Raw genomic sequence first — 13,195 nt, 5'->3', positions numbered from 1 at the left:
AGCCCAGACCAAGTATTAACTGCATACATTAATATACTTTTTAGATGGTCAACATTTCTCGTTTAAAAAAAAATATTCTAATTAATTGAGGATTTTTTGATTTTCATGAGCTGTATGCCATAATCATCCAGTTTAAAACAAAAAAAAGATTTTAAATACTTTATGCACAATGAATTGAGGATATATGAAAGTTTCACTTTTTGAATTATATTTGGGAAGAAAATTAACTTTTACAAAATATTCTAATTACTTGAGATGGACCTGTATGTGTTTAAGTTTAAGTATGTGTTATGTTCATTCAAATAATTTGTTACGACACTCTCTCTCTCTCTCTCTCTCTCTCTCTCTCTCTCTCTCTCTCTCTGTCTCTGCTCATTTTATTTTGATAACCAGTAAATTGGGCTTCAGGGCAGACGGTTGGGTCATTTCCTATAGTGTTTAAAATTAGCTACAGTACTACTTTTGCTACTTTTTGTTTTTGCGGGCCACGGGGTGGGCGGTTCGTTGATTAATATATTGTTTTGCAGGGCAGGTTGGTGCGGGCTGGCTCCCGTGGCGGGACGAGACGGGCGGGTTATGAAAAAAAGCCGGCCCGCGCATCACTAGTGCCCAGGTTATTGTGACATCCCTGATGTCATAGTAAATGCGACCTGCTGTCGCAGTTAAGCCCATATATGGAGATCCCTGATGTGATCAATATTGGCCAGCAACTCTACATCTGACCTCAAACCCTTAGTTCTCAACAGGCCCACCTGTCCATTCGGGCGGTGGTGGCTCAAGGGTAGAGTGGCTGGATGGTAACCGCAAGGTTGCCAGTTCGAACCCAGGCTCCCCCAGAGTTAGTGTCGAAGTGCCCTTTAGCAAGATGCTTAACCCCTAATTGCTCCTCATGTGCTGATTGGTGCCTTGCATGGTTTCCGCCGCCATCGGTGTATGAATGTGCGAATGGGTAAATGTAATGCACAATCTATGTAAAGCGCCTTGGATAAAGGCACTATATAAATGCACCATTTACCATTCAAACTCTAGACGGGCCTGCCCCAAAGTTATTAGTGCAGCCTTATTAGTGCAGCCTCGCCCGGCGTGCGTGCGTGCGTGCGTGCGTGCGTGCGTGCTATCTTTGCTATTTGTTTATTTGAATCCTAAACAGTTTTGGACATGAGGTTCCCACCTGACAGTGATGATATATAGAGAGGCCTAACCAACATGATTTAGCTGTATTTTGATGTCCATTATTTGGCAAAGCTGTACCTGAATGTCAACATAGCGTGGGAAATATTGACACATAAATTTGCTTAAACAGCTTTACAAATTAAGGTTTCTCAAGGAACAACAGCACCGTGTCTGAGTGTGTACACTACAGTATCCTCATTAATCATTTCCATAATCAGAACACTGCGCGCACAATGTCACTGCAGTGTGAAAAGGACATAGAGCCATAATTGATGACATATAATAATCGTCATAGATGCTAGAATTGAATGTATGATGAATTATGAGTCAATTTAATATGGATCTCCTCAGCCTGATATCACAACTATAAGGGAGGCACTTTGTGTGTGCGCAGCATTATGTTACTGTAGCCTAATATTATTATGTTCCACAAGTAACTGTTAGTATATGAATGAAGGAATGAATGAATGAATATTTTATTTTCGTGTCTGGACAGTTTCTTGACCCATCCCACATGGGAGTATAACTTAAAAATCACACCCGTGTGAACTGAGTGGTGTAAGGTTTTATATAGCATGATCAGCTGTGGTCTGACGTAATGTCTGACGTAAGGTAAGGTATTATATAGCCTGATCAGCTCTGATCTGACGTAATGAAATCACACCTGGATGTGATTTCACAACTGGCTGTTTTTGCGCAGAGAAAATGACCACGGTTGCTACGGTCATCCAGTTCACCCGGGTGTGATTTAATTACGTCAGAATTGTTTTTGAACATAGCAACCATGGTCATTTTTTTCTGCACACAAAAGCCAGTTGTAGGAGTGGTTTACACCACTCAAAAAAGCCAATACAGTAATATTGCAGTTATTAAACCAACTATACTTTGAGTCACTAAATTACAATGAACATGATTCGGTTGGGGGTTTTTTTACCCAGAAGACCATATTAAGCCTATAAGTTATACTCCATAGTAGGAGGTTGTCAGTGGTGCAACCACTCCCATAGACAGCTATGTGGGTCCCTGGCTGTGTCCCTGGCTTGCCTGGGGTGTGTGACGGGAATTGCGACTTCATGTTACGGGAATTGTGGGTTGTGACAAAAACGCAAGATTTCATAGTTATCTGCGACCTTTGGTCGCAATTAACTGTATATATGATGATTTGGAGTGTTACAGTACAGTACAGTGACAGTACAGTAGGCTACAGTACAGTAGACTAGAAGGACCCCCTGGGGACCCCCACACGGTAACTCTGTCATTTCTCAACCATTTCGGACGCGGGGCGGCCCGCCGGCACACTGGCAACGTTCCTGTGGGTCTGGAACTTCCGGGGACCCTCACACGGAGTTGCACCACTCCCTTCACTTTTTTGTATTATTACATGTTGTGTAGAATGTGTACAATGGCATGCACTAAATAGGGATAGATTATTGATCATTGCTTTTTTATAAACTATTATTATTATAGTTATCTATATTGATTTTCTTTTAATAATAATGGCAATCAGAAATCACCCTGTAACTTTAACTGGACCACTTTGAAGCTGGTTTTAGCCTTAGATGCCCTTTCAATGCAAAGCATGGTTTATTAGACGTATCAGTTATAAGAAACAGTGAGCATTTCTGCATCTATTACAGAATTGTATTAACTTGGCATTGAAGACACAAACTGTATTAAGATTCAAGACGTGTATACTGTAAGTCTTGCATAATTATGCAGAGTTAACATTCTTTTGTTTTGGTTGAGCAGCAATATTAAATAAATAAAAGTAACGGAAGAAAAAAATAATAATAATGAAAAAGATGGAATAGTTTTTCTACTTCTAAGTGGCCACTGGGCACTGGCCAATATTTCCGGTCCAAAATAAGTCCAGGCTGGTTCTCCTTATTTTGTGTAGTGTGAGTGTCAGCAGATGAGAACAGAGCAGGCAGAGATTTTGTCTGGGACAGTGGTGTCAAACAGACAGAGGCTGTTTAGGAGACGCATCAGACGGGGTATAGGCGGTAGCTTACAAGACACTGCGGCCAACCATTTAAATAAATGCTTTGAAAGAACATCATATTTTTTGGCAGTGGTCCCATCCTCGTTCGTAAGACTAGACTGAATCTATAGACGTCTGTTCCCTGGGGTTTTGCACTTTGTTGTTGCACTTCACTTGTGATGATGTATGCACAGTTTGAATTTTAAGAAAAAGTGCCATGGCCCATGTCTTTTGTCTTTTTTTCCTTTCGGCTTTTCCCTTCAGGGGTCGCCACAGCCAATCATCTGCCTCCATCTCAATCTGTCCTCTGCCTCCTCTTCTTTCACACCAACTAACTCATGTCCTCTTTCACTACATCCATTAATCTCTTTGGTTTTCCTCTAGGCCTCCTGCCTGGCAGTTCCAACGTCAGCATCCTTCTACCGATATACTCACTATCCCTCTTCTGTACATGTCCAAACCATCTCAGTCTGGCCTCTCTGGCTTTATCTCCAAAACATCTGACGTGTGCTGTCGCCTCTGATGGACTCGTTCGTGTTCCTATCCATCCTTGTTACTCCCAGAGAGAACGTCAACATTTTAGTCTCTGCTACCTGCTATACCTCCAGCTCTAGTTAACACCAGTGTTGCCAGTCTTGCGACTAACGTGTTAACTACTTTTTGTGGTAACTAATAAGGTAACTAGTTACCTTTTCCCATTCAGTAACCGTTATAGTTACTGTAATTTAAATGAGTGGAGTCTATCGGTCTATCTGACCCTGCTCTGCTCTCACACTAACTTGAGCAAAAGCACGTCGCAGAAGAGGTGATGATTGGTTAACGTAGGACAAGATGTCAGGGTAAACCAATCAGACAGAGCTGGGCGGGTCTTGCGTTATGGGGTAAACACACACACACACACACAAATACTTGCCGACCCGACAGCACGCCCACCACCACACGGTACAATGGCAAATGCAGATCGCGGCGACAGTGGGAGCTTTTCAGCTTGGAAATACAAACATTATTTTGAATTTGTGAAGATAAAGGACTCTAAAAATATCGAGGTAAAATGCAAATTGTGTGGAGGACATAAAGGATTGTCCATAAAAATAAAGAGCAATGCCAATCTACATACATATTAAAACACTCCCATCGCCCAGGACGAAGTCTAGTTTCGCTAGTCTCGATAGATTTATTCTTGTCTCCCGTTGTTGTCGATCGACTCTAGAGTGGTGTGGCTATTGTTAGCTGCTACACACACATCAACAACTTCCGCCGGTCCGTCCGGAAAAGGGGTCTGTGTTTATAAATCGAATGGGCGCTATAATGTAATGGATTAAATAACCCCGGGCAATTAAAGTGTTAACGCACCTTACAAAAGTCCATGGGGCTACTAACCTAGTGGCCAAAGACCCCAAGGTCTCTACCACCATCCCCACCACCAGTGACTCACTCAGATGGACCAACACCATCTAAACAGACAAAAATAGATTTTAAATCACCTAACCCTAACCACTATGTTTCATAGTGTATATGCTACACTATTTGAAATTGGTTTTTTTTAAAGTAAAGTATCCAGTAACTAGTTACTTTTATAATGTAGTAACTAGTAAAGTAATTAGTTACTTTTTCAGAGCAGTAACTATAACTATAAAAAGTTACTTTTCCAAAATAACTGCTTAACACATTCCCCGATATGAATGTGTGAATTACTTTGAAACTGCCATGACCAGCGGCAATTATCACGTTTTTTTCTTGGATGTTCCATCCATCCATCTTCAACCGCTTATCCGTAGTCGGGTCGCGGGGGCAACAGCTCCACCAGAGTGCTCCAGACTTCCCTCTCCACAGCAACATTAGTGACTTCCTCCTGGGCGATTCCGAGACGTTCCAAGGCCAGTGAGTCGATGTATTTCCTCCAACTGCGCCTTGGTCTGCCCCGGGGTCTCCTCCCAGTGGGACGTGCGTCGAGGACCTCCCTAGGGAGGCGCCCGCGAGGCATCCTAACCAGATGCCCGAACCACCTCAGCTGACTCCTTTCCAGGCGAAGGAGCAGCGGTTCTACTCCGAGTCTCTCTCGTGTGACTGAACTTCTCACCCTATCTCTAAGGGAGATGCCAGCCACCCGTCGAAGAAAACTAATTTCGGCCGCTTGTATTCGCGACCTTATTCTTTCGGTCATGACCCACACTTCATGACCATAGGTGAGAGTAGGAACGAAGATTGCTCGGTAGACAGAGAGCTTTGCCTTCTGGCTCAACTCTCTTTTCGTCACAACAGTGCGATACAGCGACTGCAATACCGCCCCTGCCGCTCCGATTCTCCGGCTGATCTCCTTCTCCGTCCTCCCCTCACTCGTGAACAAGACCCCGAGATACTTGAACTCCTTCACCTGGGGTAATGCCTCATTCCCTACCCGGACTGCACAATCCACCGGTTTCCTGCTGAGAACCATGGCCTCAGATTTGGAGACGCTGATCCTCATCCCAGCCGCCGTACACTCGGCTGCGAACCGGTCCGGTTCTTGGATGTTACACAACGTATATAGTATAACATATAGAACACACAACCCCTGAATAGCAGATTCACCGGCACCGTACTGCCTGCTTGTACATCAGATATTTTTGAACATTTTGAAAACTGAAAGTGTGAGATCTACTGATCTGGAAGGCATGGTCTTAACGGGGGTGTGTGCGTGTGTGCGTGTGTGCGTGCGTGTGTGTGTGTGCGTGCGTGTGTGTGTGTGCGTGCGTGCATGTCTCTCTCTCTAGCTCTGTGTGGCAGATCCCGCTCTCTCTGACTCTCGGAAATTCAACCAGTACCTTTACGGAGACTCTCTTCTGGATTCATAATAAGACAGGTAACACGCACACACACACACACACACACACACACACACACAGTCCCGCCCCCTTTCATGACGACGCCAGGCCCAGGAAATAATTACCAGTGCATTTTTTCCCATAGACATTTCAAAAAGTATTTATTTAAAGACCTTTTTAAGCATCTTACAAAGCCAACTCGAGTCGTGACAAATCATGACAACAAACACAATATTTTGGACCAAACAAATAATTAAAAAGAAGAAAAACAACAAAAAAAGTGTTGTAACCTGCTGTTCTATTCTTCTTTCTGATTTTTTTTTTTTGTTCGGCCCAATTTTTTTTGTTTGTTATCATGATTTGTCACAACTTGAGTTGGCTTTGTACAACGCTTAAAAGGTCTTTAAATACATTCTTTTTGAAATGTCTATGGGAAAAAAGCATTAGGAATGATTTCCTGGGCCTGGCGTCGTCATGAAAGGGGGAGGGACCGCAACACTTTAAGTACATTTTGTACTTTTCCTCAAGTAAAAGAAAATTGCAGAACTTTTACTTTTTTTGACAGCTAGTCCATTGAACCATGTCATGAAAATACAGTATGCCCATATGTTCTGCTTCTCTTTCTAACAAACAAACCAACAGGGCCAATTACAATACCCTGCCATGCATCGCTGCGGAATCATGACAAAACAAAACAAAGAAAACGCCCACTCTGTTAAAACTAGAGAGAGAGAGAGAGAGATACGAGGAAAGAGAGAAAGAGAATTATTATTTTTTTCAGAACAGATTAATAATGATTATCATTTAATACAATTTCCAACATGTTGTTATGGTAACAAATAGAGGAGATGCAGCATGCATGCCAGAGATAAACATTATTCATTCAACAATTTTGCAGTACACTTAAGCCTAAAACCGGGAAGCATCCGTGTCATTTCATATTTTAACCACTTTAACTTATTTACAGTATTTTATACTTTATACTTGACTATTCAAAAATAGAAATGCAAGCTCATTGAAAAGAAAACCTTTGTGCAAATCTTTGAATATGTAATGTTAAAGGGAACACTTTTAACTCAAATCTTTGCCTCGGGCGGGGGTCCCTGGAACAGATGGGTGGTCGGCGGCCAAAAACATATCATTTTGGGTGTCCTTGACATGAAAAAGTTTGAGCACCACCACGATCTCTTTTTTTTTCCAGAACAGATTAATAATGATTATTATTTAATCAAATTGCCATCATGTTGTTATCATAACAAATGGAGGAGCTGCAGTGCATGCCAGAGATAAACGTGATTCATTCAACAATGTTGTACTTGCTGCACAGAATACCATTGTTGTGCGGCAGAAATCTTGTATTTACATTTTGTCAGCTTATTGTGTTTTAGCTTGGTTCAAGTGTGACTAAGATACTGGACAACATTGCTGCCAAAACATGTTTTCAGCTTGTAGATCTGCTACTTTTGCTATTTCTGAATCCTAAAAATGTTGGACATATGAGGTTTCCACCCGACAGAGACAATATATTTGTTTCTATTAGGTTACAGAAAGTAATATTAAATACAGAGAAACTTGGGTACAAACATGGGAGAGACGTGTTTGTGTGTGTGTCAGCTTTTTCGATTTTTATTTCCCAGAAAACCACAGTGTTGGTCGAATGGATGAGGACACCTGGTTGCTAGGCAACATCAACCAGACAGGCTACTTCAGGGTGAACTACGACCTCGACAACTGGAAACTGCTGATTCAACAGCTTTACAACAAGCACGAGGTAACACGCACGCATGCACGCACGCACGCACGCACGCACGCACACACACACACCCCCTATATGATTTCTCATCATACGTTGGTTAGACATAACAGTCCGACAGGCATTAGTTCGACACCGTCACTCCCGACATGCATGGCAGGTTAAAACTAACCGTGGCAGGTTTAAACTAATCTGCGATTTCCAGCATGCGTGGCAGGTTAAAACTAACCAGTGGCAGGTTTAAACTAATCTGCGGTTTCCAGCATGCATGGCAGGTTAAAACTAACCAGTGGCAGGTTAAAACTAACCCGTGGCTTCCTGCAAGGTTAGGTTTAGGGTAGGGTGTCGGACTAATGCCTGTCGGACCAAACACATGCACCTCTAGCAAATTAAGTAACTCCATCTATCTTGTTTGTTTCTTTCTCCAGATGATCTCCGTAGGCAACAGGGCAGGGCTCATTGACGACGCTTTCAACTTGGCCAGGTAATAATGAATTGCATTTTTATAGCGCTTTTCCAAGTGCTCAAAGCACTTTACAAAGTGCTCAAAGCACTTTACAATGGTTCATTCATTCATACATTGGGAGGTGAAGCGGCGAACAGTCGACGCCAGCGTCCTCACTTCCCACATTCACACACCAATGGTGGTAAGCTCACACCGACCAACTCATTGGAGGAACTGTAGCCCCCTTTCTGAAACCAGCTCCTCGCCACTCGCTCTACACACTTGCCCTCGATATGCGCGTTCACGCGAGGCTGCGCCATATTAAGTGTCGTCCGAAACCAAGCAGCCTTGAGTGGAAGTGGCTTATAAAGCCCTCAAGAGCGAGTCTGTGCCGATCTAGACTCGATTGCCTTGTGCAGCCCTGCTCTGTGTCCGCATGGAAACCGCGACCTACAAATGTAAGAACCACCACAAATAAATGATAAATAAACTCCTCCTAAACAATCGTCATCTGATGCAGAATAGACAATGCTCCAACTGATGTTCACAAGGGCTCTTTATTTACCCCACCGTGAAAAAACTAAATGAAAGTTATGAAACCACACAACTTTTAACACAATGATTTATAAACACCATGGATGTATATGACATGTCATTTTTGACAGTCACGCTGTATTTCCTTTTTCCATATTAATGAAATCCACATGTCACAAACATACACGATGCAATGCAATATAACTGTACAAACAAAATAACAGGTAACACAATTGCGTGATGGTAACCATGGCAACGAATGGTGTCTGTTTCCTGTTTCTGCACAAGGAGGGCGAGTGTATTTCCAAACAGTTTTGTATACCCAGCACCCTAATCAAGGGAACTTGTTTCAGCTGGAGGGGCACTTTCTTAGCCTGGTTAATAAACCAGACCGAATCAGCCGTTGGCAAAAAATGTTTTGCCTGCCAGCGGATTAGGGTCTGGCGAGGCTCAGTAGCACGCCTCTTTCCTACAACCGAGAACAGGTCGGGCCAATCGGGACACGGTATGCAATATGGGCGGGCTTTGGTACAGTGACGTTCAATGCTTGAGACCTTTGACTGACAGTAGCTCTGACCAATTGCGTCAAAGAGAAAATGTTTGAACCCGCCCCCCGGGAAATGAAATCCAAGTGGAGCCAGCCCAGACTAATATACCGCGACAGTGTTGTGTGATATTAGTCTGGCTTATTAGCCAGGCTAGCACTTTCTGACGAGGGAACCTCCTGAGAGCACTTCAAGTCAAGGGACTGGTTTCAGAAAGGGCCTTAGGTTCAGTGTCTTGCCCAAGGACACTTCCACATGTGGACAGGAGGAGCCGGGATTCGAACCGCCTGAGCCACAGCTGCCCGTAGGCGTGGCCAGTGCTTATAAGGCATCTGGTCAGAATCTGGATTAACCACTTGCCATGGACGGAGATCTCTGTCTTTCTTTGAATGTTTTATATTGATTCAGTTTGAGGTTTAGTTGCTCTCTATTACCGTATATCAGTGTCTCTGTTGCTAAGAGATAAACCGTCCGTCAGTAAAAATGTTCCCACTCGTTGACGTCAACAATAGCCGAAACCCTTTTATCTCGAATTCTGATCCCAGATTCCGATTCTAATCAACACAAGCTTTAGCCCCCTAGGGTTCAAGGGGTTAATAGTTCAAGCAGATTTGAGGCAACGATGTCAATACATGTGTCATGCTTTACATGTGTCTCTCACTAAATATTCAACCTGAGGTTATTTACATAATCCCTTATAGGTTTTATAGGCAGTCTGAATCCATCCTGCCTTAATCCAATTTAATCCATAAATCCACTGTGCATATATGAGAGAGAGAGAGAGAGAGAGAGAGAGAGAGAGAATTAAGTACATGAATGAATTCTCCCTCCTCTCCTCTTCCCTTCTCTAATTTCCTCTCCTTATCTGTAAGGAGAGTATATATGCCCATCATATTATTGGTCATGTTCACACAAGCATTCAAAGCTGACTGGTTGAGCTCAGGATCATGTACTGTACAGGGCTAGTTGAGTAACCGTCTTCTCTGTGCAAGTATGTATGTGCGTGCGTGTGTGCGTGCGGCCGCTCAGTAGTCATTAGCTCTCCACTGAGCCTAGCCAATGATAAACTTACAAATGGACAACCAATTAACTGTCCCTTAACGATGTTAACAAGTTAATGAGCTCGTTAAGGACAATGCCTGGACACACAACCCCGGAGGGGGGATGAGATTAATAGGGCATAGCAACGGCGGCCATTTTGCGGTGCCACAGATCCATTTTTCCCATAGAGATTTCAGAAATTATTTGATATAAATTATTTTAAGCCTGGAACCAAGCCATCCATTCTCCTGGTGAATCATGACCATAAAACCTTTGATTATGCATGTGTTAAAATATTTGAATATTAAAATGTATTAATACTATTTAATAAATAAATAACATTTTTTATAAAGACTAGGGCTGGAACGTATTACTTTTGATTAATTAACTAAAGAAAACATATAAATAAAATAAAAATATTTAGGACGACCATTGAGCCGATTCTACTCTATGGCTCCGACACTTTCAAAGAAATTAGAGAAACGGTTGGATGGCACTTACACCTGCCTTCTAATGAGAGCGCAAAATCTGTCTTGGAAGAGCCACCCATCGACTAATCTAATCTAATATACGGCAACCTTCCCCGTGTTTCTTCACTGGTCCGATCCAGAAGAACACAGTGTGCCGGCCACTGCTACAGAGCTGACAATGAGGTTATATCTTCCCTTCTGCTCTGGAGTCCTGCCTCAAAGCGGACCAGAGGTAGAAAACTGTGGTTCCCTGATGTCATCACTAGGGACACATGCATCAGTAAGCAGAAACTGGGGATGGCAATGAAGGACCAGAACGTCTGGCGTGGCGTTGTGAAATCGATGATCTCGACCGCGGTAGAAAAATGATGATGATGATGATTATAAAAATAACCAACTGACAACAAACCCCAGTGTGCACGCAATGGGAGGAGAAGCCCATCAGACTCTGCTTGGTCCAGTGGAAATTTAGATTAAAAAATCACACCCGTGTGAACTGAGTGGTGCAATTCCCCCCCCCCCCCCCCCCCCCGTCTCTCTCTCTTTCTGTCCATCTCTGTCTCATTAGCAGGCAACAGTGCAGCACTATCTCTCTGTTTCTGGCACAACAGTGCCACTTTTGCCCCTACTGGTACTCATGAATAGTCACATAGTCACATAGGTGAACGAACACATAGGTTAACACGGACATTGCTGTTCCTTGGAGTGGTTGCACCACTCAAAAACTCACTAATTGATTCACCCATATTCGAAAATCTGTTTTAATTTAAAAAAGGTCAAATATTGATATGCGATTAAAAATGTGATTAATTTAAATTAATTAATTACAAAGCTTCTAATTAATGAAATATTTTGAATCAAGTCCCAGACCTAATAAATACATTTTGACACAGAACAAACACATTCTCCTCCCTGTAAAGAAGCACCGGATGACTCCATGTGTATCGGCGGAGGTGTGTGTGTGTGTGTGTGTGTGTGTGTGTGTGCGCGACTGTGTGACTCTGTTCTGACATTCCATATGTTGATCTGACCCCCCCATGCCAAAGCGCCAGCAGTCTGCCGTCAACTAGGCGGATGCGTGCACGCGACCTCGCCCTCAGGCGTCTTACTGGTATATAGCTAATGGATGGTATGCGCATGCATGAAGTTTAATGAAATCAGATAGGACTTTTCTGTTTGGATGTATGGGCTGCAGTCAAGGCCAGAAAATAGTTGTTTGCCACTCAATAGACGTTCCCGCATAACTTGCAGGCATGATATCACGTGCACTGCATACCCATTATTGCACTGGTCAAGTGTCACACGGGAGAGACTCGGAGTAGAACCGCTGCTCCTGGCATCTGGTTAGGATGCCTCTCGGGCGCCTCCCTAGGGAGGTCCTCGACGCACGTCCCACTGGGAGGAGACCCCGGGGCAGACCAAGGCGCAGTTGGAGGAAATACATCGACTCACTGGCCTTGGAACGTCTCTGAATCCCCCAGGAGGAAGTCACTAATGTTGCTCTGGAGATGGAAGTCTGGAGCACTCTGGTGGAGCTGTTGCCCCCGCAACCCGACTACGGATAAGCGGTTGAAGATGGATGGATGGATGGAAGTGTCAACCTACATTTTGTGTAGGCCTAATTACGCTTTATTCCAAACACGCCGTGAGGGAGGCCACGGTGTTCTTTTCTGGAGTCACTCTGCCTGTAGCCGTTCAAAGAAGAATCTTTCTTCCAAATAACATGGCCATGGAGATTCTGTGCAGAGGATGCCAAGTCCTAAAGCCTTGATGGAATTGAATCGAATGCCCTTGAGGAATGTTCTTCTTTTCGCTATGTTATGTGGCTTTGTGCTGAAATGCGTAGTTCTCTTTTTGCTACTCGTGCCAATTTAATCAAAGCACCTGAAAGAGTTTTCCGTGAGTGCTGATAATCCCTGTGGCTGTAGTGTCTGGACAGCATGGAAGCATTGTACTGTAGGCCTAATGTCCAAAACTGTCCAAATGGAGAAAAAAAATGAGAACTTATTTTTCCAGTTATGATCTGATATAGTGTTATAGCACTTTATTGTCAGTTCACACTGAAATTTGTCTTGCGACCCAGCAGCCATATTGTTAGCAGAGCTACCATTGCAGTGTTAGGAAGAGTCTAGATAGCCTAGGAGCTAGTCGGATATAAGTCAAATATACGGAGGATAAATAAGACACAAGTAGGCAGCAGCAGCGTCAGTTCACATCATCCGCGTCAGCTTCATGTTGACACACAACAGAACTGACGGGAGGCGTTTATTCAGCCAATATATACACACAGGTTAATGGGCACTTCCTGTTAAGCATGTTCACTTCAGAATAAGAGCATATCTAATATAATAAAGATCACATCTCAACACATATACACACATTTGGCATGAAGACAAGAGAAATGTCCACAGCTTAGAATGATCTGGCTACAACTCCTGATTAAGCCTCA

At 43.3% G+C, this 13,195-nt stretch overlaps 2 protein-coding genes across 2 annotated transcripts in view; one reads left to right on the top strand and one right to left on the bottom strand.

Moving 5' to 3' along the window:
• The window catches only part of ada2b (adenosine deaminase 2b), a gene marked incomplete at its 5' end in the record, with an annotated part of 465,058 nt that overhangs the window by 153,987 nt on the left and 297,876 nt on the right, over positions 1-13,195 (bottom strand). The window lies entirely within an intron of this gene.
• The window catches only part of LOC306916759 (thyrotropin-releasing hormone-degrading ectoenzyme-like), a gene marked incomplete at its 5' end in the record, with an annotated part of 250,604 nt that overhangs the window by 197,282 nt on the left and 40,127 nt on the right, over positions 1-13,195 (top strand). Inside the window, 3 exons of the mRNA XM_079494774.1 lie at positions 5,908-5,996; positions 7,596-7,729; positions 8,140-8,195. Of these exons, the coding sequence (XP_079350900.1) occupies positions 5,908-5,996; positions 7,596-7,729; positions 8,140-8,195 (279 nt within the window). The remainder of the gene's footprint in view (positions 1-5,907; positions 5,997-7,595; positions 7,730-8,139; positions 8,196-13,195) is intronic.

This window comes from Electrona antarctica (assembly GCF_951216825.1).
Source record: "Electrona antarctica genome assembly, chromosome: 23".
NCBI lineage: Eukaryota > Metazoa > Chordata > Actinopteri > Myctophiformes > Myctophidae > Electrona > Electrona antarctica.
Note: the sequence above shows the minus strand (reverse complement) of the source record. Positions and strands in the feature narration are given on the sequence as shown.